Genomic DNA, 25,252 nt, shown 5'->3' with positions numbered 1-25,252 from the left:
CCTGAATTGGGAAGCAGACTTTCTCAGTCGTCAGGACGTGCATGCCGGCGAGTGGGGCCTCCATCCAGAAGTGTTTCAACTCCTAGTGGAAAAGTGGGGTCTTCCAGACGTAGATCTGATGGCGTCTCGACACAATCACAAGGTTCCGGTCTTCGGAGCAAGGACAAGGGATTCTCAAGCAGCATTCGTGGATGCGCTGGCGGTGCCGTGGAGGTTTCGGCTGCCGTACGCGTTCCCTCCGGTGTCACTCCTGCCCAGGGTAATTCGGAAGTTCAAGCAAGAAAAAGGAATTCTGCTTCTCATAGCTCCAGCGTGACCCAGACGGCACTGGTTCTCAGACCTGCAGGGTCTATCGTCAGAGCGTCCAATTCTACTTCCACAACGCCCAGACCTCCTCGTTCAGGGCCCCTGTGTCTACCAGGACCTAACCCGGCTGTCTTTGACGAAGTGGCTCTTGGAAGCTTTCGTCTTGAGGGCTAAGGGTTTTTCTGAAGAGGTCATTAAAACTATGTTGCGGGCCCGGAAACCGGCTTCTGCTCAGATTTACCATAGGGTCTGGCATTCCTACTTTGTTTGGTGTGCATCTAACAATTATGACGCTTCCAAGTTTAGTACAGCCAAGCTTTTGGCTTTTCTGCAACAGGGCCTGGATTTAGGCCTGCGTCTGGCCTCCCTCAAGGTTCATATTTCTGCCTTGTCGGTGTGGTTTCAGAGAAAAATTGCGACTTTACCTGATGTTCATACTTTCACTCAGGGTGTGTTGCATATCCAACCTCCCTATGTCCCGCCTGTGGTTCCTTGGGACTTGTCGGTGGTTTTGGAGGTGTTGCAGGAGTCTCCGTTTGAACCCCTCGGTTCAGCTGACCTTAAGTGGCTTTCCCTTAAGGTGGTGTTCTTGCTGGCTATTGCCTCTACTATAAAAGTGTCGGATTTGGGTGCCCTTTCCTGTAGTTCCCCATATCTGATTTTTCTCCGTGACCGGGCGGTACTTCGGACTCGTCCCGGTTATTTACCGAAGGTGGTGTCCTCGTTCCACCTTAATCAGGAGATTGTGGTTCCGGCCTTTGTCTCTCCTGATTTGTCTCCCAAAGAGCGGTCTTCGGATGTGGTACGGGCTCTCCGTATCTATGTGAAGAGAACTGCTTCTATTCGAAAATCTGATTCTCTCTTTGTTTTGTTTGGATTTCACAAACGTGGCTGGCCTGCTCACAAGCAGACCCTGGCTCGGTGGATTAGAATGGTGATTGTGCATGCTTATGTGAAGGCTGGTCTGTCAGCTCCTGCTCACATTACGGCCCATTCTACTCAGTCTGTTGGACCTTCTTGGGCGGCCCAATGTGGTGCGACCCTTGACCAATTGTGCAAGGCGGCTACGTGGTCCTCTGGGAACACGTTCATGAGGTTCTATGCCTTCGATACTGCCGCTTCCCAGGATGCTTCCTTTGGACGCCGGGTTCTTGTGCCTGCTACAGTGCGTCCCCTCCCATAAGCAACTGCTTTAGGACATCCCCATTGTCCATCCTTGTGGAGCCCAGTGTACCCCGCAGCAGAAAACGAGTTTTATGGTAAGAACTTACCGTTGTTAAAACTCTTTCTGCGAGGTACACTGGGCTCCACAAGGCGCCCACCCTGACGCACTTATCTTCTTTGGGTTGGTATGGCATTAGCCGCTGACACTTCTCCTGTCATGAGAGTATGGTGTACGTGGCTACTAATCGTTGTCATCTCTTTTCCTGCTACTGCATTGGGCTGGTTAACTAAAAACTGAGCTCCTGTGCAGGGAACAGTCAAAGCTTTGAGCCTGTTGGTGCCTCGGATCAAGAGCCCAGTTTACCTCGCAGAAAGAGTTTTAACAACGGTAAGTTCTTACCATAAAACTTTTTTTTTTCCTGTTTTTTTTTTTTTTTTTTTTACTAAAATCATTTGGGATAGGGTTAAATTCATGTTCTTCACCTAGTTCACTCATTTAAAAAAATGACAATTTCGGAGCGGTTTTCGGCGAAATAAATCGTCAGTTAAGTGGTTAAGTGCATGGCCAGCTTTAGTGTAGCAACCAAAAGAGATTTGGTTTTGAATCGGGGTAATTGATGAGTACGTGCATTTCAGCTTTGCATATTGCTTCAGTTTATGCTCAAATTATCTCTTATTGGATGTTATATTCATATCTGAATTATTCATTTTACCCGTCGTATTCCCTTTTCCCGTCATTCCACTGAATGCTATTGGTAGGAAAAGCAGCAAGCAAAATAAACTAATGGTGATTAAAATCTCATTTGAAGGGTTTGCAAAACACGGCGTGATTGGGGTCACCCAGCCTCGTAGGGTAGCCACAATCTCAGTGGCACAGAGAGTGGCAGAAGAAATGGATTGCTTACTGGGGAGTACAGTGGGTTACCAAGTGCGATTTGACGACTGCACATCGCAGGTAGGAAACTATTCAGCTCTCAATCTTCTTCTAGCAAGTTGTAAAAATGTGTTATAATTGCAATTCTAAATGATACATTGAAAATGTATCTGTTGTACCACTTTTGTACCTGTATTATTTTATTACGTTAAATAAAATGATTGTTAACACTGGGATCCGGTCTCTAGGTCGACAGTAACTAGGTCAACATTGTCTAGGTCGACCACTATTGGTCGACAGGGTCTCTAGGTCGACATATGCTAGGTTGACAGGTCAAAAGGTCGACATTAGTTTTTCACGATTTTTGTCTTTTTTTGAACCTTTTAATACTTAACGATCCACGTGGACTACAATTGGAACGGTAATCTGCCCGAAGCATGGCGAGCGAACACGGTGCACTAATTGGGGTTCCCGGTCACTCTACAAAGAAAACTACACCAAAACGACACCATAAAAAACTAATTTTGACCTTTTGACCTGTCGACCTAGACCCTGTCGACCTAGTTACTGTCGACCAATAGTGGTCAACCTAGACACTGTCGACCTAGTTTCTATCTACCTTCCATACCACACCCGTTAAAACTCTGCAAACATGACACGTCTGTAATAAATGCAGTTTTTATTTTTAATACAGTACACTGAAAATTAAAGAACAAATTCCCTCTGTAATTCTTTTTTTTTTTAAAGTGTTTTTATTGACCAGTGAAATATCAGTACAGCTGTATCAACAGTATGCATTATATAAACAATACATTATAAACAAATAGTAACAGTACATGTTATTATACTCCGTATAAGCCATTTTAGCCCAAGATAGTAGTGGTATCTAAACTGCAGAGGGTGTATGTCCACCACTGAAGTGTGAGAGAGTTAGGTAATATCCTTATATGATGTACATTAGTATAGAGTCAGGGGTTCAGAAGTTCAGAAGGGAGGAGGTGTGGAGTCTAATGTCTCCTGCAGGTACCATTTCGTATCTTTGAAACATTTTCGCAGGGCTTCCCTTGTAACCTGGGGAAGGACCTGGACATAGGGTAGCCAGGTTTGGAAACATTTCTCTGTCAGTTTGTCTTTCTGTAAAGTGGTGTTGGTCCAGTCTAGATGGAATAGATGAGAGATTCTAGGATGTAGTAAGGAGATGTGGGTTGGGTCAGTGGATATCCATTGTGAGAGGATCGTTTTTTTTGTGGCTGCTGCTAGTTTAGTTAAGAGAATACGTTGTCCCTTGGACAGGTCAGGGGGATGTTGTTTCGGGAATATGCCCCAGAACGCCCACATCTTAGTAATGGTAAATTGTAGTTGTAAGACTGTTGTGATGTACGATTGGAGTGCCTGCCAGAGTGTATACACCTTGGGGCATGACCATAGGCAGTGTACGAGGTCAGCTTCCGGAGCAGTGCATTTAAAGCAGTGAGAGGATGGGGCTGCTCCGATAAGGTGTCGTAGCTTGGGGGTGACATACGCTCTGCGTAAAAATTTTTGGTGCATTTCTGAGTATGTGACTGAGCCTAGTGTTTTGTCTAAGTAGGTGTTTGCCTCCAAGATTTGCTTCATTGTGAGTTCCGGGAATTCCAGTTTCCACTTCAGGAGGCCTGTTGAGCCAGTGTCTACATCTAGTAGAGTGCGGGAATATGTATATATGAGTGCTGTGGGAAAGTTACCGTCACGGGTGCGTCGTAGTGTGTTGTCCAGGGCATGGGATCTATCCTGTATAGATAATGAGGATGTAACCTTTTGTACATAGCTGCATGCTTGAAGGAAAGGGAAAAACGGAATTGGTAAGGATGGGAAACGTGTTATGAGTTGGGAGTGTGTAAGTAAGGTTAGAGTTTCTGCATGTAAGAAATGGTGAATGAATTTCAGCCCACCATCGTGCCAAGTCTGAAATATGGGGGAGGTGTTATGAGGTTTGAATTCTGGGTTATTCCAGAGAGGTAGAAATAATGATGTATGTCGGGGTAGTTTCAATCGTGAGCGGGTCTGTCTCCATGCAAGGCAGGTGGTGGAAATAAGTATGTTGTTTGACACACTGTGTGGAATGGAGGCGGGAGTGGTGTGTAGTAAGGATGCCAGAGCCTGGGATGGGATAAAAGATTGCTCCAACTGTGTGTTGGCGTATACGTCTCGTCCGCCAATCCAGTCCAAGACTATCCTGTAGTTGGCAGCCAGGGCGTAGGAATAAAGGCATGGTAAATTAAGGCCTCCAAGAGAGCGGGGTTGGCGTAGTTTGAATAATGAAAATCTAGGATGTTTGTCCGCCCAAATGAATTTGGACAGTGCTTTGTCCAGTTGAGCTAGCGCATGTTTGGGCGGGATCAGTGGGAGCATCTGTAGTACATAAAGGAAGCGAGGGAAGCTAATCATTTTATACAGGTGGCTCCTGCCAGTATACGTAAGGGGGAGATGGGACCATCTGGCGAAGTCTGTATATGTCCTGGTCAATAATGGGGGAAAATTAAGCGAGTAAAGTTTGGATGGGTGATCAGGAAATTTAATGCCTAGGTATGTAATGCAATTGTTTGTGGCCCAATGGAATGGGAACGTGTCCCCCCAACCTGTCTTTATTGAGGGAAAGAAGGCTAAGGCTTCTGTTTTGGAGGGATTAATTTTGAAGCCAGAAACTAGTTCAAATGAGTATAGGATGTTGAGTAGGTATGGCATGGCTTTTCGGGGGTTGCTAAAATAAAGTAGGATGTCATCTGCAAATGCTGAGAATTTGATTTCGTGATTGGCCAGTTTTATGCCGTGCCATCTATTTTCTCTGCAGAAGTGGCGAAGGAGGGGGTCTAAGGCTAAGTTAAATAATAGGGGGGACAAGGGGCAGCCTTGTCTGGTGCCTTGATGTAAGGCGAATAGTCTTGAATTGTGGCCATTCACCGTCAGAAATGCTTGTGGCGTTTGATAGATACTATGAAATACTTTAACAAAAGCAGTGCCAAAGTTTTGCAGTTTGAGTATTCTGTCAATGTGGGCCCATGACACTCGATCAAAGGCTTTGTCTGCGTCACAGCTTAGTACCATATTGTCTAGCTCTGATGAGTCGTGAGTTTTGTACATAGCTGCCAGTAATGAGCGAACATTGTGCACTGAGTGTTTGTGTCTCATAAATCCTGTTTGCGCAGGATGTAGTAGTTTTGGTAGAACTGCTTGGAGGCGTGTGGCAAGAATCTTTGTGAATATTTTGAAATCTTGGTTCAGCAGCGAGATTGGGCGATAGGATGACACTAAAGTGTGATCCTTGTTAGGTTTAGGAAGGATTATGACTCGGGCCGTGTTAAAATCTGTTGGGGCGGGGTGTCCCTCTAAAAGCGTGTTATACAATTGTCTAAGGCAGTAGTTCCCAAACTGTGCGCCGCGGCTCCCTGGGGTGCCGCGGCGCTGTGACAGGGGTGCCGCAGCCTAGCAGCCGCTTGTCCGCTTTTTTTTTTTTTTCGCCTGTCGTGGGCGGCGCCGGGACGTGGTGTGCGGAATGTGTCCGCATGTGGCTACGGGAGGGGAGTACGGGCAGCAGGAGGAGGCAGTGCAGCCCGCTCTGTTAGCCGACGCCGGGGCTAGTGGGTGCTGGCAGTACAGTGCGCACAGTTAGGGGAGGGGGGAGGGGTGTCGGAAGGCGAGCCGGAGGGAGAGAGTGCAGGCTGATTACCGCAGCGTGCACAGAGCAGGCGCCCGGTGGGGAGGGCGCAGGGGCAGGGAGAGAGTGTAGGCGGCAGCTGCAGCTGGGCAGTGTGGAGTTAGCCGGCGGGGGAGGGAGGAAGAGGAGAGCTGCGGCTGGCCAGTGTGGAGTTAGCCAGCGCAGAGAGGAGGGGGGGTGGGTGTTTGTGTGGGATGTGCTGTGGCTGTGCCCAAAGTTAGCCAGCTCAGATGCTGGGGGAGTCACCCTGTGGGGAGGGAAGGTGTTATTGTGCAGGTTGTGACAGGGTGCTTTGGGGAACCTGTGACTGGAATCAGCCGGCAGGGGGTGCAGGTGTAAGCAGGTTGCAGTGGCCGAGGAGTGCCCTGGAGTGGCCGAGGAGTGCCCTGGAGTGGCCGAGGAGTGCGCTGGGCAAGGGTCCTGACGGCTGATTGAAGTCCTGGCTGCTGTGACAGAGGAGCTGGCTGAGAAAGTGAGTAAAATATTAATATGTGATTCTGTATGTGAGATGCTGCATAGGGAAATCTATAGGAGGGGGTGACTTATACCTCCCTCTGAGCACTAGAGACTCTACAGTGCATGCGCAGGACGCCGAAAAAATAGGCGCAGCGCCATTTTTTCGGAGTCCTGTGCATGCGCTGTAGTGCTCAGTGCGCTAGCAGCAGCGGTGGCGGCTACGGGAGAGGAGGGGAACACACGAACACCAATGGACGCCGGAAAGGTAAGTATCGAAAAATGGGTGGTGTGTGTGCGGTGCGGCCCCCCTCTGGACCCAGGGGCCCGCACACTCTGCACCAGTGGCGGAACTAGCGAGCGGTGGGCCCAGGTGCGACAAAATGCTTTACCCCCCCATCCCATCCAAGTCCACCCCCTCACCCCTGGAGAGGATCTGGTGAGGGGAATTTGCTCAGGGCCAGGGAAATGGATACCTAGCAACAGTGCTGTAACTAGACATTTTAGCACTGTGTGCAAGAAACGGCATCGGAGCCCCATACAATGTAAAACAGGGGCAATGCAATTACACCAGGTAGAGCCCCTTTTACACGTTACGCCGGACAGATTCCCCTTTTTACACATTACGGCAGAGAGCGTCCCCTTTTTTACACATTACGGCAGACAGCGTCCCCTTTTTTACACATTACGGCAGACAACGTCCCCTTTTTTGCACATTACGGCAGACAGCGTCCCCTTTTTTGCACATTACGGCAGACAGACAGAATATATATAGACAGACAGATAGAGAGATAGATAGAACAGATTATACTTGCAGTCTCCGCTGGCAGTCAGGCTCCTCGATGCAGGCAGTCACTGTCAGGCAGCCGCAGATCCCGGGCAGGGGAGAAGAAGGAGGAGGGAGGGGACTCAGGAGTGGAGCAGGGCACTGTAATTGGTGGAGGCGCTGCTGCAGCTGCCCCTCTACTTCCCAGCATTCACAGCGGTGGAGGGCAGCCTATGGTGAAGGAAAGGGACAGCAGCAGCAGCGCCTCCACCAATTACAGTGCGCTGCTCCGGCTCCCTCCTCCACCTTCCCCCCTCGTGGCGCAGCGCTCCTCTCCTCGGCGGACAGCGGCATGTAAAAAAAGGGACAGTTCGGTAATTATTTCGGCTTAAGGGTGCCTTGAAAAAGTCAGGAAGACCCAAAGGGTGCCTTGGACTAAAAAAGTTTGGGAACCACTGGTCTAAGGTGTTCGCTTAAGTGTGGAAGAAGTAATTTGTAATAGGACGCTGACATACCGTCAGGCCCCGGGGATTTCCCATTTGTAAGGGATTTGATGGTTGATTCCAATTCTCCCTCTGTAATTCTAACAATGTAAAGTTGTTGAAATGTAAACCCAAAAAATGAATTATATATGTAGCAGATTTATGTATTTTTCAATTGATTAAATACACATTTATCAGTCTGAAATGAATAACAAAATATTACTTATTATATTTTGATTTTTTTTGTGATGTTAATGGAGAAATGTGAAAGATTTACTCTTAAGCGTCTGCATTAACCGCTCTATTCTTAAAGCCTTTCTGCCCACAGTCAGTGTAATTATGTCAGTAGCTGGCTGGCTGCAGACTTTAGACTGGAAGTCTTCTGGTGATTTGCTGGACCTGTGATGAGTGTACTGTTTGTATAGAAATGAAGGATACCCCAGCATGCAAAGTGAAATCTCTTTACACCACATAGGTGATGTCACCATGGAAGTGACCTGGAACATGATCAATAGGCACCTGTTCATTTTACAATGTATATGAATTTATTCTTGCTTGGTTGAGTGTTATTCACTCACCGTCTCCCTGAATAAAACAATGGTTAAATAGAAGAGAAACAAATATGTAGCTGTTCGTTCTTAGTGTAATAAATGTGTTATTTGTTATCTCTAAACTGGAATCTGATTAATGGTTCCAATACTTTAGGCAGCTATTGGGATGGGGAGATACCCCATTCTGGTGCTGCCTCCTGGGTTGAGAAATCAGAGCAGTTCAGCATAACAATTCTGACCAAAAATTATCAGGATTGGTGAGTCAGGGATTACATGCAGTGTTTTGCTGATACCCTGACAGAATATCGATGTCCACATATCGGTTTGACGCTTGGCAACAGAAAAATTGTTATTGGCACACTTGGATGATAATTTACAGAAATATATTAAAAGTATGTTTACAACCTAATGTATACAAATTTTATGTACAATTTCCAATAGAAAACTGAAATGATATACCTGACTGATGGCTGCTTGTTGAGACACACTCTGACTGACCCCAACCTTATCAAATTCAGCACAATAGTTTTGGATGAAGCCCATGAACGAAGTTTAAGTACTGTAAGTACATTTTTGGTGTAAAATCTGTTTGAGTTAGTGTCCTATCATACCGGTGATGTTTTGAAAGCTCTGAAGAAGACAAGAATATCTAATGGTGCTTGGTAAAGATCCCCAATAAATGGATGCTTTAGGCTGAGAACAAATGTATATGGGTTAGAAGTTAATTCACTTTTGCATTACTGTTAATAAATGAAGGTGTCCTGTGCATAGACTGATGCAATTGCTGACAGTACTGAAGTGTAAGTGAATAAGGAATCAATATTCATGTTAGTGGTGTGAACATACAGTATAAAGACAAGAATATCAATAATCTACTATGGATAGAGTTTATTTTCTTATAAATTACTCTGATGTATGTTTATTTATTTTTTTAATAACATTTCTCCCCCCCAAAAAATTGGTATGATATATACTAGCTGTGTCATTGGTGATCAGAGGCCTATGCTTTCTGATGGAATGTGTAGGTGCATGCTTGTTAGTATCGCAGTGAATACCCAACATAGTTATTTCTTTGTGTGAGCTTGATTTTAATGCTTTATTAATATAATTGAAAAAAATGACTTTAACAGTAGGAGCCCATTTGGCCTAATTAGTATGTTAGTACTTTATATTGAGTTTTACACTGAGGAATTGTCTATCTGAATACTACAGCGGCACTTCCAGTTGATGCATTCCAAGCTATAATGTTCACGTTAGGCTGTTTATCCGGACGCTTCACTCTAGGATTTTTAAAGGGCAAAATGCGCCCTGCCCCTTTAGAGTCGCCTGGCTAAAACAGCCTGCCACTGCTGTATAAATAAAGGCAGTGCACATATGCACGTCATCTATACACAGTAAAGTGAGAGTTTAAGGGAAGCCCAGCACTCCGTAAGCATGCAGAGGGCGCCATACCACCCCGAATGGTGATGCTGCCGGGGCCACTCCGTCTTTTCCGACTTGCAGCGTACCAGGCATACTTCCCTGCTCCTGGTGGGAACACTAAAGCTGTAACACAAACAGGAAGTGTATGCACATGTGATTGCTAAGGAATATATTTTCTCTAACGTCCTAGTGGATGCTGGGAACTCCGAAAGGACCATGGGGAATAGCGGCTCCGCAGGAGTCTGGGCACAACTAAAAGAAAGCTTTTAGACTACCTGGTGTGCACTGGCTCCTCCCACTATGACCCTCCTCCAAGCCTCAGTTAGATTTTTGTGCCCGGCCGAGCTGGATGCACACTAGGGGCTCTCCTGAGCTCTTAGAAAGAAAGTATATTTTAGGTTTTTTATTTTACAGTGAGACCTGCTGGCAACAGGCTCACTGCAACGAGGGACTAAGGGGAGAAGAAGCGAACCTACCTGCTTGCAGCTAGCTTGGGCTTCTTAGGCTACTGGACACCATTAGCTCCAGAGGGATCGACCGCATGGAACTGGCCTTGGTGTTCGTTCCCGGAGCCGCGCCGCCGTCCCCCTTACAGAGCCAGAAGCAAGAAGAAGTCTGGAAAATCGGCGGCATGAAGACTTCTGTCTTCACCAAGGTAGCGCACAGCACTGCAGCTGTGCGCCATTGCTCCTCATACACACTTCACACTCCGGTCACTGAGGGTGCAGGGCGCTGGGGGGGGGGCGCCCTGAGCAGCAATAAAAACACCTTGGCTGGCAAAACAATCACAATATATAGCCCCAGAGGCTATATATGTGATAATTACCCCTGCCAGAATCCTTAAAAAAGCGGGAGAAAAGTCCGCGAAAAAGGGGCGGAGCTATCTCCCTCAGCACACTGGCGCCATTTCTCCCTCACAGCTCCGCTGGAAGGAAGCTCCCTGGCTCTCCCCTGCAGTCTACACTACAGAAAGGGTAAAAAAGAGAGGGGGGGCACTAAATTTAGGCGCAGTAAATATTATAGCAGCTATAGGGGACATAATTCAGTTACTCCCTGCATTATATAGCGCTCTGGTGTGTGCTGGCATACTCTCTCTCTGTCTCCCCAAAGGGCTTCTGTGGGGTCCTGTCCTCTGTTAGAGCATTCCCGGTGTGTGTGCGGTGTGTCGGTACGGCTGTGTCGACATGTTTGATGAGGAAAATTATGTGGAGGCGGAGCAGATGCCTATAGAAGTGATGTCACCCCCTGCGGGGCAGACACCTGAGTGGATGGTTTTATGGAAGGAATTACGTGCAAGTGTCGACTCCTTACACAAAAAATTTGACGACATGCCAAATGTGGGACAGCCGGCTTCTCAGCTCGTGCCTGCCCAGGTGTCTCAAAGGCCATCAGGGGCTCTAAAACGCCCGCTACCTCAGATGGCAGACGCAGATGTCGACACGGATACTGATACCAGTGTCGACGACGATGAGTCTAATCTAATGTCCACTAGGGCCATTCGTTGCATGACTGAGGCAATGAAAGAGGTGTTACACATTTCGGATATAAACCCAGGTACCACTTAAAAGGGTATTATGTTTGGGGAGATAAAACTACCCGTAGTTTTTCCCCCATCTGAAGAATTAAATGTTTTTCCCCCATCTGAAGAATTAAATGAAGTGTGTGAAGAAGCGTGGGCTTTCCCCGATAAAAGATTGGTAATCTCTAAAAAATTACTAATGGCGTTCCCTTTCACGCCAGAGGATAGGGCACGTTGGGAAACACCTCCTAGGGTGGATAAAGCGCTCACACGTTTGTCTAAAAAGGTGGCACTTCCGTCTCCGGATACGGCCGCCCTGAAGGAGCCTGCGGATAGAAAGCAGGAGGCGATCCTGAAGTCTGTATATACACACTCAGGCATTATACTTAGACCAGCTATTGCGTCAGCATGGATGTGCAGTGCTGCCGCTGCATGGTCAGATTCCCTGTCAGAAAATATTGACACCCTAGACAGGGACACTATTCTGCTAACCATAGAGCATATAAAAGACTCAGTCTCCTACATGAGAGATGCACAGAGGGAGATCTGCCGGCTGGCATCTAAAATAAGTGCATTGTCCATTTCTGCTAGGAGAGGCTTATGGACTCGGCAGTGGACAGGGGATGCAGATTCCAAAAGGCACATGGAAGTTTTGCCTTATAAGGGTGAGGAGTTATTCGGGGATGGTCTCTCGGACCTAGTTTCCACAGCAACAGCTGGGAAGTCAGCATTTTAACCCCATGTTCCCTCACAGCCTAAGAAAGCGCCGTTTTATCACGTACAGTCCTTTCGGACCCAGAAAAACAGGCGAGGAAAAGGCGGGTCTTTTCTGTCCAGAGGCAGAGGTAGGGGAAAAAGGCTGCAACAAACAGCAGGTTCCCAGGAGCAAAAGTCCTCCCCCGCTTCTTCCAAGTCCGCCGCATGACGGTGGGGCTCCACAGGCGGAGCCAGGTACGGTGGGGGGCCGCCTCAAAAATTTCAGCGATCAGTGGTTTTGCTCACAGGTGGATCCCTGGATCTTTCAAGTAGTATCTCAGGGGTACAAGTTGGAATTCGAGGCGTCTCCCCCCCGCCGTTTCCTCAAATCTGCCTTGCCAACAACTCCCTTGGGCAGGGAGGCTGTGCTAGAGGCAATTCACAAGCTGTATTCCCAGCAGGTGATAGTCAAGGTGCCCCTACTTCAACAAGGACGGGGTTGCTATTCCACACTGTTTGTGGTACCGAAACCGGACGGTTCGGTGAGACCCATTTTAAATTTGAAATCCTTGAACACATACATTAAAAAATTCAAGTTCAAGATGGAATCGCTCAGGGCGGTTATTGCAAGCCTGGACGAGGGGGATTACATGGTATCCCTGGACATCAAGGATGCTTACCTGCATGTCCCCATTTATCATCCTCACCAGGAGTACCTCAGATTTGCGGTACAGAATTGCCATTACCAATTCCAGACGCTGCCGTTTGGACTGTCCACGGCACCGAGGGTGTTTACCAAGGTAATGGCGGAAATTATGATACTCCTTCGAAAAAAGGGAGTTTTAATTATCCCGTACTTGGACGATCTCCTAATAAAGGCGAGATCCAGGGAGCAGTTGTTGGTAGGAGTAGCACTATCTCAGGAGGTGCTACACCAGCACAGTTGGATTCTGAATATTCCAAAGTCACAGCTGGTTCCGACGACACGTCTACTGTTCCTGGGAATGATTCTGGACACAGTCCAGAAAAAAGTGTTTCTCCCGGAGGAGAAAGCCAAGGAGTTGTCATCTCTAGTCAGAGACCTCCTGAAACCAAAACAGGTGTCGGTGCATCACTGCACGCGAGTCCTGGGAAAGATGGTGGCTTCTTACGAAGCAATTCCTTTCGGCAGGTTCCATGCCAGAATCTTTCAGTGGGACCTGTTGGACCAATGGTCCGGATCGCATCTTCAGATGCATCGGCTAATAACCCTGTCTCCAAGAACCAGGGTGTCTCTGCTGTGGTGGCTGCAGAGTGCTCATCTTCTAGAGGGCCGCAGATTCGGCATACAGGACTGGGTCCTGGTGACCACGGACGCAAGCCTCCGAGGATGGGGGGCAGTCACTCAGGGAAGGAACTTCCAAGGACAGTGGTCAAGTCAGGAGACTTCACTACACATAAATATACTGGAACTAAGGGCCATTTACAACGCCCTGAGTCAAGCAGAGCCCCTGCTTCAAAACCAACCAGTGCTGATTCAATCAGACAACATCACGGCGGTCGCCCATGTAAACCGCCAGGGCGGCACAAGAAGCAGGACGGCAATGGCAGAAGCCACAAGGATTCTCCGATGGGCGGAAAATCACGTACTAGCACTGTCAGCAGTGTTCATTCCGGGAGTGGACAACTGGGAAGCAGACTTCCTCAGCAGGCACGACCTCCACCCGGGAGAGTGGGGACTTCATCCAGAAGTCTTCACACTGATTGTAAATCGTTGGGAACGGCCACAGGTGGACATGATGGCGTCCCGTCTCAACAAAAAGTTAAAAAGATATTGCGCCAGGTCAAGGGACCCTCAGGCGATAGCGGTGGACGCTCTAGTGACACCGTGGGTGTACCAGTCAGTTTATGTGTTCCCTCCTCTGCCTCTCATACCAAAGGTACTGAGAATAATAAGAAAACGAGGAGTAAGGACAATACTTGTGGTTCCGGATTGGCCAAGAAGAGCTTGGTACCCAGAACTTCAAGAGATGATCTCAGAGGACCCATGGCCTCTGCCGCTCAGACAGGACCTGCTGCAGCAGGGGCCCTGTCTGTTCCAAGACTTACCGCGGCTGCGTTTGACGGCATGGCGGTTGAACGCCGGATCCTAAAGGAAAAGGGCATTCCGGAGGATGTCATTCCTACGCTGATTAAAGCCAGGAAAGATGTAACTGTAAAACATTATCACCGCATATGGCGGAAATATGTTGCTTGGTGTGAGGCCAATAAGGCCCCAACAGAGGAATTTCAGCTGGGTCGATTTCTGCACTTCCTACAGGCAGGAGTAACTATGGGCCTAAAATTAGGCTCCATTAAGGTACAGATATCGGCTCTGTCGATTTTCTTCCAAAAAGAACTAGCTTCACTACCTGAAGTTCAGACATTTGTAAAAGGAGTGCTGCATATTCAGCCCCCTTTTGTGCCTCCAGTGGCACCCTGGGATCTCAACGTGGTGTTGAGTTTCCTAAAATCGCATTGGTTTGAGCCACTAAAGACCGTGGATCTAAAATATCTCACGTGGAAAGTGGTCATGTTATTGGCCTTGGCTTCGGCCAGGCGTGTATCAGATTTGGCGGCTTTGTCATATAAAAGCCCTTATCTGATTTTCCATATGGATAGGGCAGAATTGAGGACTCGTCCCCAGTTTCTCCCTAAGGTGGTATCTGCTTTTCACTTGAACCAACCTATTGTGGTGCCTGCGGCTACTAGCGACTTGGAGGATTCCAAGTTACTGGACGTAGTCAGGGCCTTGAAAATTTATGTTTCCAGGACGGCTGGAGTCAGGAAAACTGACTCGCTATTTATCCTGTATGCACCCAACAAACTGGGTGCTCCTGCTTCAAAGCAGACTATTGCTCGCTGGATTTGTAGCACAATTCAGCTGGCGCATTCTGCGGCTGGACTGCCGCATCCTAAATCAGTTAAAGCCCATTCTACAAGGAAGGTGGGCTCATCTTGGGCGGCTGCCCGAGGGGTCTCGGCTTTACAACTTTGCCGAGCTGCTACTTGGTCAGGGGCAAACACGTTTGCAAAATTCTACAAATTTGATACCCTGGCTGAGGAGAACCTTGAGTTCTCTCATTCGGTGCTGCAGAGTCATCCGCACTCTCCCGCCCGTTTGGGAGCTTTGGTATAATCCCCATGGTCCTTTCGGAGTTCCCAGCATCCACTAGGACGTTAGAGAAAATAAGATTTTACTCACCGGTAAATCTATTTCTCGTAGTCCGTAGTGGATGCTGGGCGCCCATCCCAAGTGCGGATTGTCTGCAATAATTGTACATTGTTATTGTTCACTAAAGGGTTATTGTTATGAGCCATCTGTTGAGAGGCTCAGTTATGTTTCATACTGTTAACTGGATATGGTATCACGAGTTATACGGTGTGATTGGTGTGGCTGGTATGAGTCTTACCCGGGATTCAAAATCCTTCCTTATTGTGTCAGCTCTTCCGGGCACAGTATCCTAACTGAGGCTTGGAGGAGGGTCATAGTGGGAGGAGCCAGTGCACACCAGGTAGTCTAAAAGCTTTCTTTTAGTTGTGCCCAGACTCCTGCGGAGCCGCTATTCCCCATGGTCCTTTCGGAGTTCCCAGCATCCACTACGGACTACGAGAAATAGATTTACCGGTGAGTAAAATCTTATTTTAGAAGCAGAAGCTGTTTTGCAGTTTATATCAGTACTAATATTAAGAGTAAATCCCAGTGTATTTTGCACTTACTATTAGCACTTCTTTAAATTTGAAGGTCAAACTGACCAAGACTCCTCCAAGATGTTAATGAACCTTTACTAATACTTTTAAATAACATTTTGAGTTTCAAATATTACACTATGGGCCCTCATTCCGAGTTGTTCGCTCGTTCTTTTCCTTCGCATCGGTGCGATTTTCCGCTAACTGCGCATGCGCAATGTTCGCACTGCGGCTGCGCCAAGTAAATTTGCTAAGAAGTTTGGTATTTTACTCACGGCATTACGAGGTTTTTTCTTCGTTCTGGTGATCGTAGTGTGATTGACAGGAAGTGGGTGTTTCTGGGCGGAAACTGAACGTTTTATGGGAGTGTGTGAAAAAACGCTGCCGTTTCTGGGAAAAACGCGGGAGTGGCTGGAGAAACGGGGGAGTGTCTGGGCGAACGCTGGGTGTGTTTGTGACGTCAAACCAGGAACGACAAGCACTGAACTGATCGCACTGGAAGAGTAAGTCTGGAGCTACTCAGAAACTGCAAAGAAAAATCTTTTCGCAATATTGCGAATATTTCGTTCGCAATTCTGCTAAGCTAAGATTCACTCCCAGAGGGCGGCGGCTTAGCGTGTGCACTGCTGCGAAAAGCGGCTAGCGAGCGAACAACTCGGAATGAGGGCCATGGTGTCCAAGCTAAACTGTATATGCAACGTGACTAATTATTAATCTAGAGCTTAATAAATAATTCTAAAATCTAGGAGCCACAATGAAAAGGTAGGAGCCAGACCACCGTCCCATAAAAACGAAAGTCTGAGTCGTCCTGCCTTCCCGAAGCCACATTACTGGCCAACTCCCCCATCCCCTGGGCAATCCAACACCCATGGTCGCAAACTAAGAGGGTACCCCGTAGGCAAATCCCTCCCCTGTGGCCACATCACTACCCCTTACGAAGCTGCAATCCCCGGCCATAGTCCCCCTCTTACCGGAGAGCTCAATGCAGCCAGAGTTTAGAAACAGCAGACAGCACAGCCTGGAATGGACAGGAGGAGTCGGCGCAGGCCAGGATGGACACTCAGCACTTGCACTCTTGTGCATGAAATGGCCACCGCAATACAGGCACACCCACAAATCGCTGCTGGGGCTGACCAGGAGTTGCTTCCCTCTTCCTAGATCCCTGCAAAATCTGGTAGCCAGGCAGCAAAATCTAGGGGCCACAGGGACCTGGCCCTGAGATTTGTTGAGCCCTGTAGTAATCCATATTTCTCTAACGTCCTAGTGGATGCTGGGAACTCCGAAAGGACCATGGGGAATAGCGGCTCCGCAGGAGACTGGGCACAACTAAAAGAAAGCTTTTAGACTACCTGGTGTGCACTGGCTCCTCCCACTATGACCCTCCTCCAAGCCTCAGTTAGATTTCTGTGCCCGGCCGAGCTGGATGCACACTAGGGGCTCTCCTGAGCTCCTAGAAAGAAAGTTTATTTTAGGTTTTTTATTTTACAGTGAGACCTGCTGGCAACAGGCTCACTGCATCGAGGGACTAAGGGGAGAAGAAGCGAACCTACCTGCTTGCAGCTAGCTTGGGCTTCTTAGGCTACTGGACACCATTAGCTCCAGAGGGATCGACCGCATGGAACTGGCCTTGGTGTTCGTTCCCGGAGCCGCGCCGCCGTCCCCCTTACAGAGCCAGAAGCAAGAAGAGGTCCGGAAAATCGGCGGCAGAAGACATCGGTCTTCACCAAGGTAGCGCACAGCACTGCAGCTGTGCGCCATTGCTCCTCATGCACACTTCACACTCCGGTCACTGAGCGTGCAGGGCGCTGGGGGGGGGCGCCCTGAGCAGCAATAAAAACACCTTGGCTGGCAAATATATCACAATATATAGCCCCAGAGGCTATATATGTGATAAATACCCCTGCCAGAATCCATAAAAAAGCGGGAGAAAAGTCAGTGAAAAAGGGGCGGAGCTATCTTCTTCAGCACACTGGCGCCATTTTCTCTTCACAGCAGTGCAGCTGGAAGACAGCTCCCCAGGCTCTCCCCTGTAGTTTGTAGGCTCAAAGGGTTAAAAAGAGAGGGGGGGCACTAAATTTAGGCGCAATATTGTATATACAAGCAGCTATTGGGGAAAATTCACTCAATATAGTGTTAATCCCTAAATTATATAGCGCTCTGGTGTGTGCTGGCATACTCTCTCTCTGTCTCCCCAAAGGGCTGTGTGGGGTCCTGTCCTCAGTCAGAGCATTCCCTGTGTGTGTGCGGTGTGTCGGTACGGCTGTGTCGACACGTTTGATGAGGAGGCTTATGTGATGGCAGAGCAGATGCCGATAAATGTGATGTCGCCCCCTGTGGGGCCGACACCAGAGTGGATGGATAGGTGGAAGGTATAAACCGACAGTGTCAACTCCTTACATAAAAGGCTGGATGACGTAACAGCTATGGGACAGCCGGCTTCTCAGCCCGCGCCTGCCCAGGCGTCTCAAAGGCCATCAGGGGCTCAAAAACGGCCGCTCCCTCAGATGGCAGACACAGATGTCGACACGGAGTCTGACTCCAGTGTCGACGAGGTTGAGACATATACACAATCCACTAGGAACATCCGTTACATGATCCCGGCAATAAAAAATGTGTTACACATTTCTGACATTAACCCAAGTACCACTAAAAAAGGGTTTTATGTTTGGGGAGAAAAAGCAGGCAGTGTTTTGTTCCCCCATCAAATGAGTGAATGAAGTGTGAAAAAGCGTGGTTTCCCACGATAAGAAACTGGTAATTTCTAAAAAGTTACTGATGGCGTACCCTTTCCCGCCAGAGGATAAGTTACGCTGGGAGATTTCCCCTAGGGTGGATAAGGCGCTCACACGTTTGTCAAAAAAGGTGGCACTGCCGTCTTAGGATACGGCCACTTTGTAGGTACCCGCTGATAAAAAGCAGGAGGCTATCCTGAAGTCTGTATTTACACACTCAGGTACTAGACTGAGACCTGCAGATAGTGCTGCTGCAGCGTGGTCTGTAACCCTGTCAAACAGGGATACTATTTTGCGAACATAAGACGTTGTCTTATATATGAGGGATGCACAGAGGGATATTTTGCCGGCTGGCATCCAGAATTAATGCAATGTCCATTCTGTCAGGAGGGTATTAGAGACCCAACACTGGACAGGTGATGCTGACTTTAAAAAGCACATAGAGCCTTATAAGGGTGAGGAATTGTTTGGGGATGGTCTCTGGGACCTCGTATCCACAGCAACAGCTGGGAAGAAAATTTTTTACCTCAGGTTTCCTCACAGCCTGAGAAAGCACTGTATTATCAGGTACAGTCCTTTCGGCTTCAGAAAAGCAAGCGGGTCAAAGGCGCTTCCTTTCTGCACAGAGACGGGGGAAGAGGGAAAAAGCTGCACCAGTCAGCCAGTTCCCAGAATCAAAATTCTTCCCCCGCTTCCTCTGAGTCCACCGCATGACGCGGGGGCTCCACAGGCGTAGCCAGGTACGGTGGGGGGCCGCCTCAAAAATTTCAGCGATCAGTGGGCTCGCTCACAGGTGGATCCCTGGATCCTTCAAGTAGTATCTCAGGGGTACAAGCTGGAATTCGAGGCGTCTCCCCCCCCGCCGTTTCCTCAAATCTGCCTTGCCGACAACTCCCTTGGGCAGGGAGGCTGTGCTAGAGGCAATTCACAAGCTGTATTCCCAGCAGGTGATAGTCAAGATGCCCCTACTTCAACAAGGACGGGATTACTATTCCACACTGTTTGTGGTACCAAAACCGGACAGTTCGGTGAGACCCATTTTAAATTTGAGATCCTTGAACACATACATAAAAAAATTCAAGTTCAAGATGGAATCGCTCAGGGCGGTTATTGCAAGCCTGGAGGAGGGGGATTACATGGTATCCCTGGACATCAAGGATGCTTACCTACATGTCCCCATTTACCATCCTCACCAGGAGTACCTCAGATTTGGGGTACAGGTTTGCCATTACCAATTCCAAACACTGCCGTTTGGACTGTCCACGGCACCGAGGGTCTTTACCAAGGTAATGGCAGAAATGATGATACTCCTTCGAAAAAAGGGAGTTTTAATGATCCCGTACTTGGACGATCTCCTTATGAAGGCGAGGTCCAAGGAGCAGTTGTTGGTCGGAGTAGCACTATCTCGGGAAGTGCTACAACAGCACGGATGGATTCTATACATTCCAAAGTCACAGCTGGTTCCTACCACACGCCTACTGTTCCTGGGGATGGTTCTGGACACAGAACAGAAAAAAGTGTTCTCCCGCAGGAGAAAGCCAAGGAGCTGTCATCTCTAGTCAGAGACCTCCTCAAACCAAAACAGGTATCTGTGTGCATCACTGCACACGAGTCCTGGGAAAATGGTAGCTTCTTACGAAGCAAAATTCCATTCGGCAGGTTCCATGCAAGAACCTTTCAGTGGGACCTCTTGGACAAGTGGTCGGGATCGCATCTTCAGATGCATCGGCTGATAACCCTGACTCCAAGGACCAGGGTATCTCTACTGTGGTGGCTGCAGAGTGCTCATCTTCAAGAGGGCCACAGATTCGGCATACAGGACTGGGTCCTGGTAACCACGGATGCCAGCCTTCGAGGCTGGGGGGGCAGTCACACAGGGAAGAAATTTCCAAGGACTTTGGTCAAGTCAGGAGTCGTCCCTACACATAAATATTCTGGAACTGAGGGCCATTTACAATGCCCTAAGTCTGGCAAGGCCTCTGCTTCAAAACCAGCCGGTACTGATCCAATCAGACAACATCACGGCAGTCGCCCATGTAAATCGACAGGGCGGCACAAGAAGCAGGATGGCGATGGCAGAAGCCACAAGGATTCTCCGATGGGCGGAAAATCACGTCTTAGCACTGTCAGCAGTGTTCATTCCGGGAGTGAACAACTGGGAAGCAGACTTCCTCAGCAGACGCGACCTACACCCGGGAGAGTGGGGACTTCATCCAGAAGTCTTCCAAATGTTGGTAAACCGTTGGGAAAGGCCACAGGTGGACATGATGGCGTCCCGCCTAAACAAAAAACTAGATATTGCGCCAGGTCAAGGGACCCTCAGGCAATAGCTGTGGACGCTCTAGTGACACCGTGGGTGTACCAGTCGGTTTATGTATTCCCTCCTCTGCCTCTCATACCAAAGGTACTGAGAATAATAAAAAAACGAGGAGTAAGACTGATACTCGTGGTTCCGGATGGGCCAAGAAGAGCTTGGTACCCAGAACTTCAAGAAATGATATCAGAGGACCCATGGCCTCTACCGCTCAGACAGGATCTGCTACAGCAGGGGCCCTGTCTGTTCCAAGACTTACCGCGGCTGCGTTTGACGGCATGGCGGTTGAGTTCTGGATCCTAAAGGAAAAGGGCATTCGGGAGTAAGTCATTCCTACGCTGATAAAAGCCAGGAAAGAAGTAACCGCAAACCATTATCACCGTATTTGGCGAAAATATGTTGCGTGGTGTGAGGCCAGGAAGGCCCCAACAGAGGAATTTCAACTGGGTCGTTTTCTGCACTTCCTACAGTCAGGAGTGACTATGGGCCTAAAACTTGGGTTCCATTAAGGTCCAGATTTCGGCTCTGTCGATTTTCTTCCAGAAAGAACTGGCTTCACTGCCTGGAGTTCAGACATTTGTAAAGGGAGTGCTACATATTCAGCCCCCCTTTTGTGCCTCCTGTGGCACCTTGGGATCTCAACGTGGTGTTGAGTTTCTTAAAATCACATTGGTTTGAGCCACTTAAAACTGTGGATTTGAAATATCTCACGTGGAAAGTGGTCATGTTATTGGCCTTGGCTTCGGCCAGGCGTGTGTCAGAATTGGCGGCTTTGTCATATAAAAGCCCTTATCTGATTTTCCATATGGATAGGGCAGAATTGAGGACTCGTCCCCAGTTTCTCCCTAAGGTGGTATCAGCTTTTCACTTGAACCAACCTATTGTAGTGCCTGCGGCTACTAGGGACTTGGAAGATTCCAAGTTACTGGACGTAGTCAGGGCCTTAAAAATTTATATTTCCAGGACGGCTGGAGTCAGGAAAACTGACTCGCTTTTTATCCTGTAGGCACCCATCAAAATAGGTGCTCCTGCTTCTAAGCAGACTATTGCTCGCTGAATTTGTAGCACAATTCAGCTGGAGCATTCTGCGGCTGGATTGCCGCATCCTAAATCAGTAACAGCCCATTCCACGAGGAAAGTGGGCTCATCTTGGGCGGCTGCCCGAGGGGTCTCGGCTTTACAACTTTGCCGAGCTGCAACTTGGTCAGGGGCAAACTCCGTTGCTAAATTCTACAAATTTGATACCCTGGCTGAGGAGGACTTTGAGTTCTCTCATTCGGTGCTGCAGAGTCATCCGCACTCTCCCGCCCGTTTGGGAGCTTTGGTATAATCCCCATGGTCCTTTCGGAGTTCCCAGCATCCACTAGGACGTTAGAGAAAATAAGATTTTACTCACCGGTAAATCTATTTCTCGTAGTCCGTAGTGGATGCTGGGCGCCCATCCCAATTGTACATAGTTATTGCTAACTAAAGGGTTATTGTTATGAGCCATCTGTTGAGAGGCTCAGTTATGTTTCATACTGTTAACTGGATATGGTATCACGAGTTATACGGTGTGATTGGTGTGGCTGGTATGAGTCTTACCCGGGTTTCAAAATCCTTCCTTATTGTGTCAGCTCTTCCGGGCACAGTATCCTAACTGAGGCTTGGAGGAGGGTCATAGTGGGAGGAGCCAGTGCACACCAGGTAGTCTAAAAGCTTTCTTTTAGTTGTGCCCAGTCTCCTGCGGAGCCGCTATTCCCCATGGTCCTTTCGGAGTTCCCAGCATCCACTACGGACTACGAGAAATAGATTTACCGGTGAGTAAAATCTTATTTTCAGTGTATGTCTTCATTTTGAGTCCAAAATCTTTCCTTTTTATGCTGTGCTAACACTACACGCACATAGGTCATCTAACCAGAGTAGCATTGAGTTGCTTTGTGAATACCACTGTAGCACCATTGTAGCATCATATGGAATGGGCAGAGGCTGAACTACTGGTTATGCAGCAGGTGCCGGGGCCCCTGGTGAGCCAAGGGCCTACAGTTGGGTGGAACTATATTTCATTTGGCTGACCCCTTTAGAGAAGACTGTGGGGGTAATTCAGACTGGATCGCTGCAAGGGCAGCGATCGCAGTCTGAATTACTATGCGCAGCCAGTAAGATGCTATCAGCATCTAACTGGTGCGATCGCCTCTGCCTGATTGACATGCAGAGGCTGTCGCAGGGCGGGAGGGGGTGTGCCAACGGCGTTAGAACGCCGTTGGCGGGGCGCAGTCCGGACAACGGTGGTGTGTCCGGACTGTTGTGGGGGTGGGCCACGGCGGCTGTGTAACTTCACACGCAGCTGATGCGACCCAGGATGCGACAAGTAGCTCCCTGCCAGAGCGCAGGAGCTGCGCAGGTAGGGAGCTACTTGTCAAGAACAAAAGCTTTTGTACTTGTGTTGGGGGACGGTAGGGTTTGACATGCAGGGCGGACTAGCCCCGTGCTGGGTGTCCCCCCCGCATGTCAGAGTAAATGATCGTAGATATGCTAAATTTAGCACATATACGATCAACTCTGAATTACTCCCTGTGTCACAGTACAATACTGTGACTGTCCATGCCTTCCGATACTGCACTCCCTTCCCATCTCTTGAAGTTCAGTCCAGTGACCTTGGTACATGTGCGTAAATGCATCTGTATGCTAAAGTGTGTGTGCCTGTGCTCTTCCACAATGATAAGCACATTGGCCAGAATTACGCAGTTTCAGTAGGGGGTAAAAAAAACAAATTCAGACCTGATCGCTCGCTAGAGGTTTTTTGCACTGCTGCGAACAGATAGTCGCCGCCCATAGGGGAGTGTATTTTCACTTTGCAAGTGTGCGATCGCATGTGTAGCAGAGCTGTACAAACAGATCTTGTGCAGTTTGTGAGTAGCCCAGGACTTACTCGGCCCCTGCAATCACTTCAGCCTGTCCGGGACCGGAATTGACGTCGGGAACCCTCTCTGCAAACGCACGGACACGCTTGCGTTTTTCAAACCACTCCCAGAAAACGGTCAGTTACCACCCACAAATGGCTGCTTCCTGTCAATTGCCTTGCGATCGCCCATGCGAATGGATTCTTCGCACAAACCCATTGCTAAGTGACGATCCGCTTTGTACCTGAGCGACGCGCCTGCGCATTGCGGTGCATACGCATGCGCAGTTCTGACCTGATCACAGCGCTGCAAAAAACGCTAGCGAGCGATCAGGTCTGAATTACCCCCAAAGCCTGTACCCAGAGTGAAAGAGCCGTAAGTGAGCTAGTATTCATTTTGGGTGCATGGAAGGAGGTAGAGTGGATGCAATAGACATAGGGGCTGATTCAGACCTGATCGGTGCTGTGTGTTTTCAGACCTGATCGGTGCTGTGTGTTTTCGCACAGCAGCGATCAGGTATGAACTGCGCATGCGCCGGCGCCTGGCAGACAGCCGACAGCTGTCGTAGCCCTGTGATCGCCTCTGCCTGATTGACAGGCAGAGGCGGTCACTGGGCGGGAGGGGGCGGGCTGCCGCTGTTCAGGGGGTGTGGTCTGGGCAACGCAGGCGTGCCCGGACCGTTGAGGGGGGGGGGGGCGGGCCGCGGCGGCTGCGTGACATCAAAAGCAGCTGCTGCAACTCGGGCAGCGACGAGTAGCTCCCTGCCAGCGCACAGGAGCTGCGCTGGCTGGGAGCTACTCCTGAAGTACAAAAGCATCGCCGCTGTGCGATGCTTTTGTACTTGTGCGACGGGGCAGGGACTGACATGCCGGGCGGGCTAGCTTTGTGCTGGGCGTCCCCCCGCATGTCAGTGTGACTAAATTTAGCAGATCTACGATCAGGTCTGAATTAGCCCCATAATGCTGTATCTGGTAACTGTCCTTGTGTTAGGCTGAGTTGATGCTTGCATACCCACTGCCTTTGTCAGTGAGTGGAGTTTTGGGGGCACTGAGCACATTTGTTCCCATTAATCTCTGCTAAGTGTGCTTCTAGCACACTCTGGTCTGTATCTCAAGGCGGCCATACAGACCAGAGTGTGCTAGAAGCACCAGAGGAGATAGCGACGCTCCAGGCAGGAAAGGAACTGCATGGATTGTGACAGGTGCTAGAATGAACACTACTGCATTGTTTAATGCATCTGATTATTGTGTATGTGTAGTGAACAGGTGTCTCAGGTCCTGGCGATGGGGGTCAGGGTGGGGTTTTTTTTGGCTGACCTTGGCACAAATTCAATAAATATATAGGAGTAGGGGGAAGCAATTTTTGCACCTTGGTCAGCCACTTGCGTGTTCCACTATTGGGAATAGGTATCACTTATGGGCGATTCTCTGTGATGCACGGGACAGCTACACAAATTCAAACCACATACTTCTCCAAAATACAAGATTTTAGTGGGTCTTAAGTTATAGGGTAATTCAGTGCTACTAAGCAATTAAGTTTTCATATAACAACAATTTCTTAACAGACCAGTTTAAAAGGAAAACGTTTTTTGAAAGCGTGTGATGCACGGGACTTTATGTTCACTTTCTGGAGAATCACCCTTATTATTGTTATGTAGGAGTGCATAATGCAGTAAGTATGAATTGTTGAGGA

The 25,252-nt window shown here is 48.7% G+C and overlaps 1 protein-coding gene across 6 annotated transcripts in view; it reads left to right on the top strand.

Moving 5' to 3' along the window:
* Positions 1 to 25,252, top strand: part of DHX40 (DEAH-box helicase 40) — a 373,950-nt gene that overhangs the window by 87,790 nt on the left and 260,908 nt on the right. For all 6 annotated transcript variants that reach the window (XM_063954056.1, XM_063954052.1, XM_063954055.1 and 3 more), the window contains 2 exons: positions 2,280 to 2,425; positions 8,729 to 8,848. In XM_063954056.1, the coding sequence (XP_063810126.1) occupies positions 2,280 to 2,425; positions 8,729 to 8,848 (266 nt within the window). The remainder of the gene's footprint in view (positions 1 to 2,279; positions 2,426 to 8,728; positions 8,849 to 25,252) is intronic.

This window comes from Pseudophryne corroboree, chromosome 2 (genome assembly GCF_028390025.1).
Source record: "Pseudophryne corroboree isolate aPseCor3 chromosome 2, aPseCor3.hap2, whole genome shotgun sequence".
Classification (NCBI taxonomy): domain Eukaryota; kingdom Metazoa; phylum Chordata; class Amphibia; order Anura; family Myobatrachidae; genus Pseudophryne; species Pseudophryne corroboree.
The sequence above is the reverse complement of the archived record's forward strand: the minus strand, read 5'-3'. Positions and strand labels throughout refer to the sequence as shown.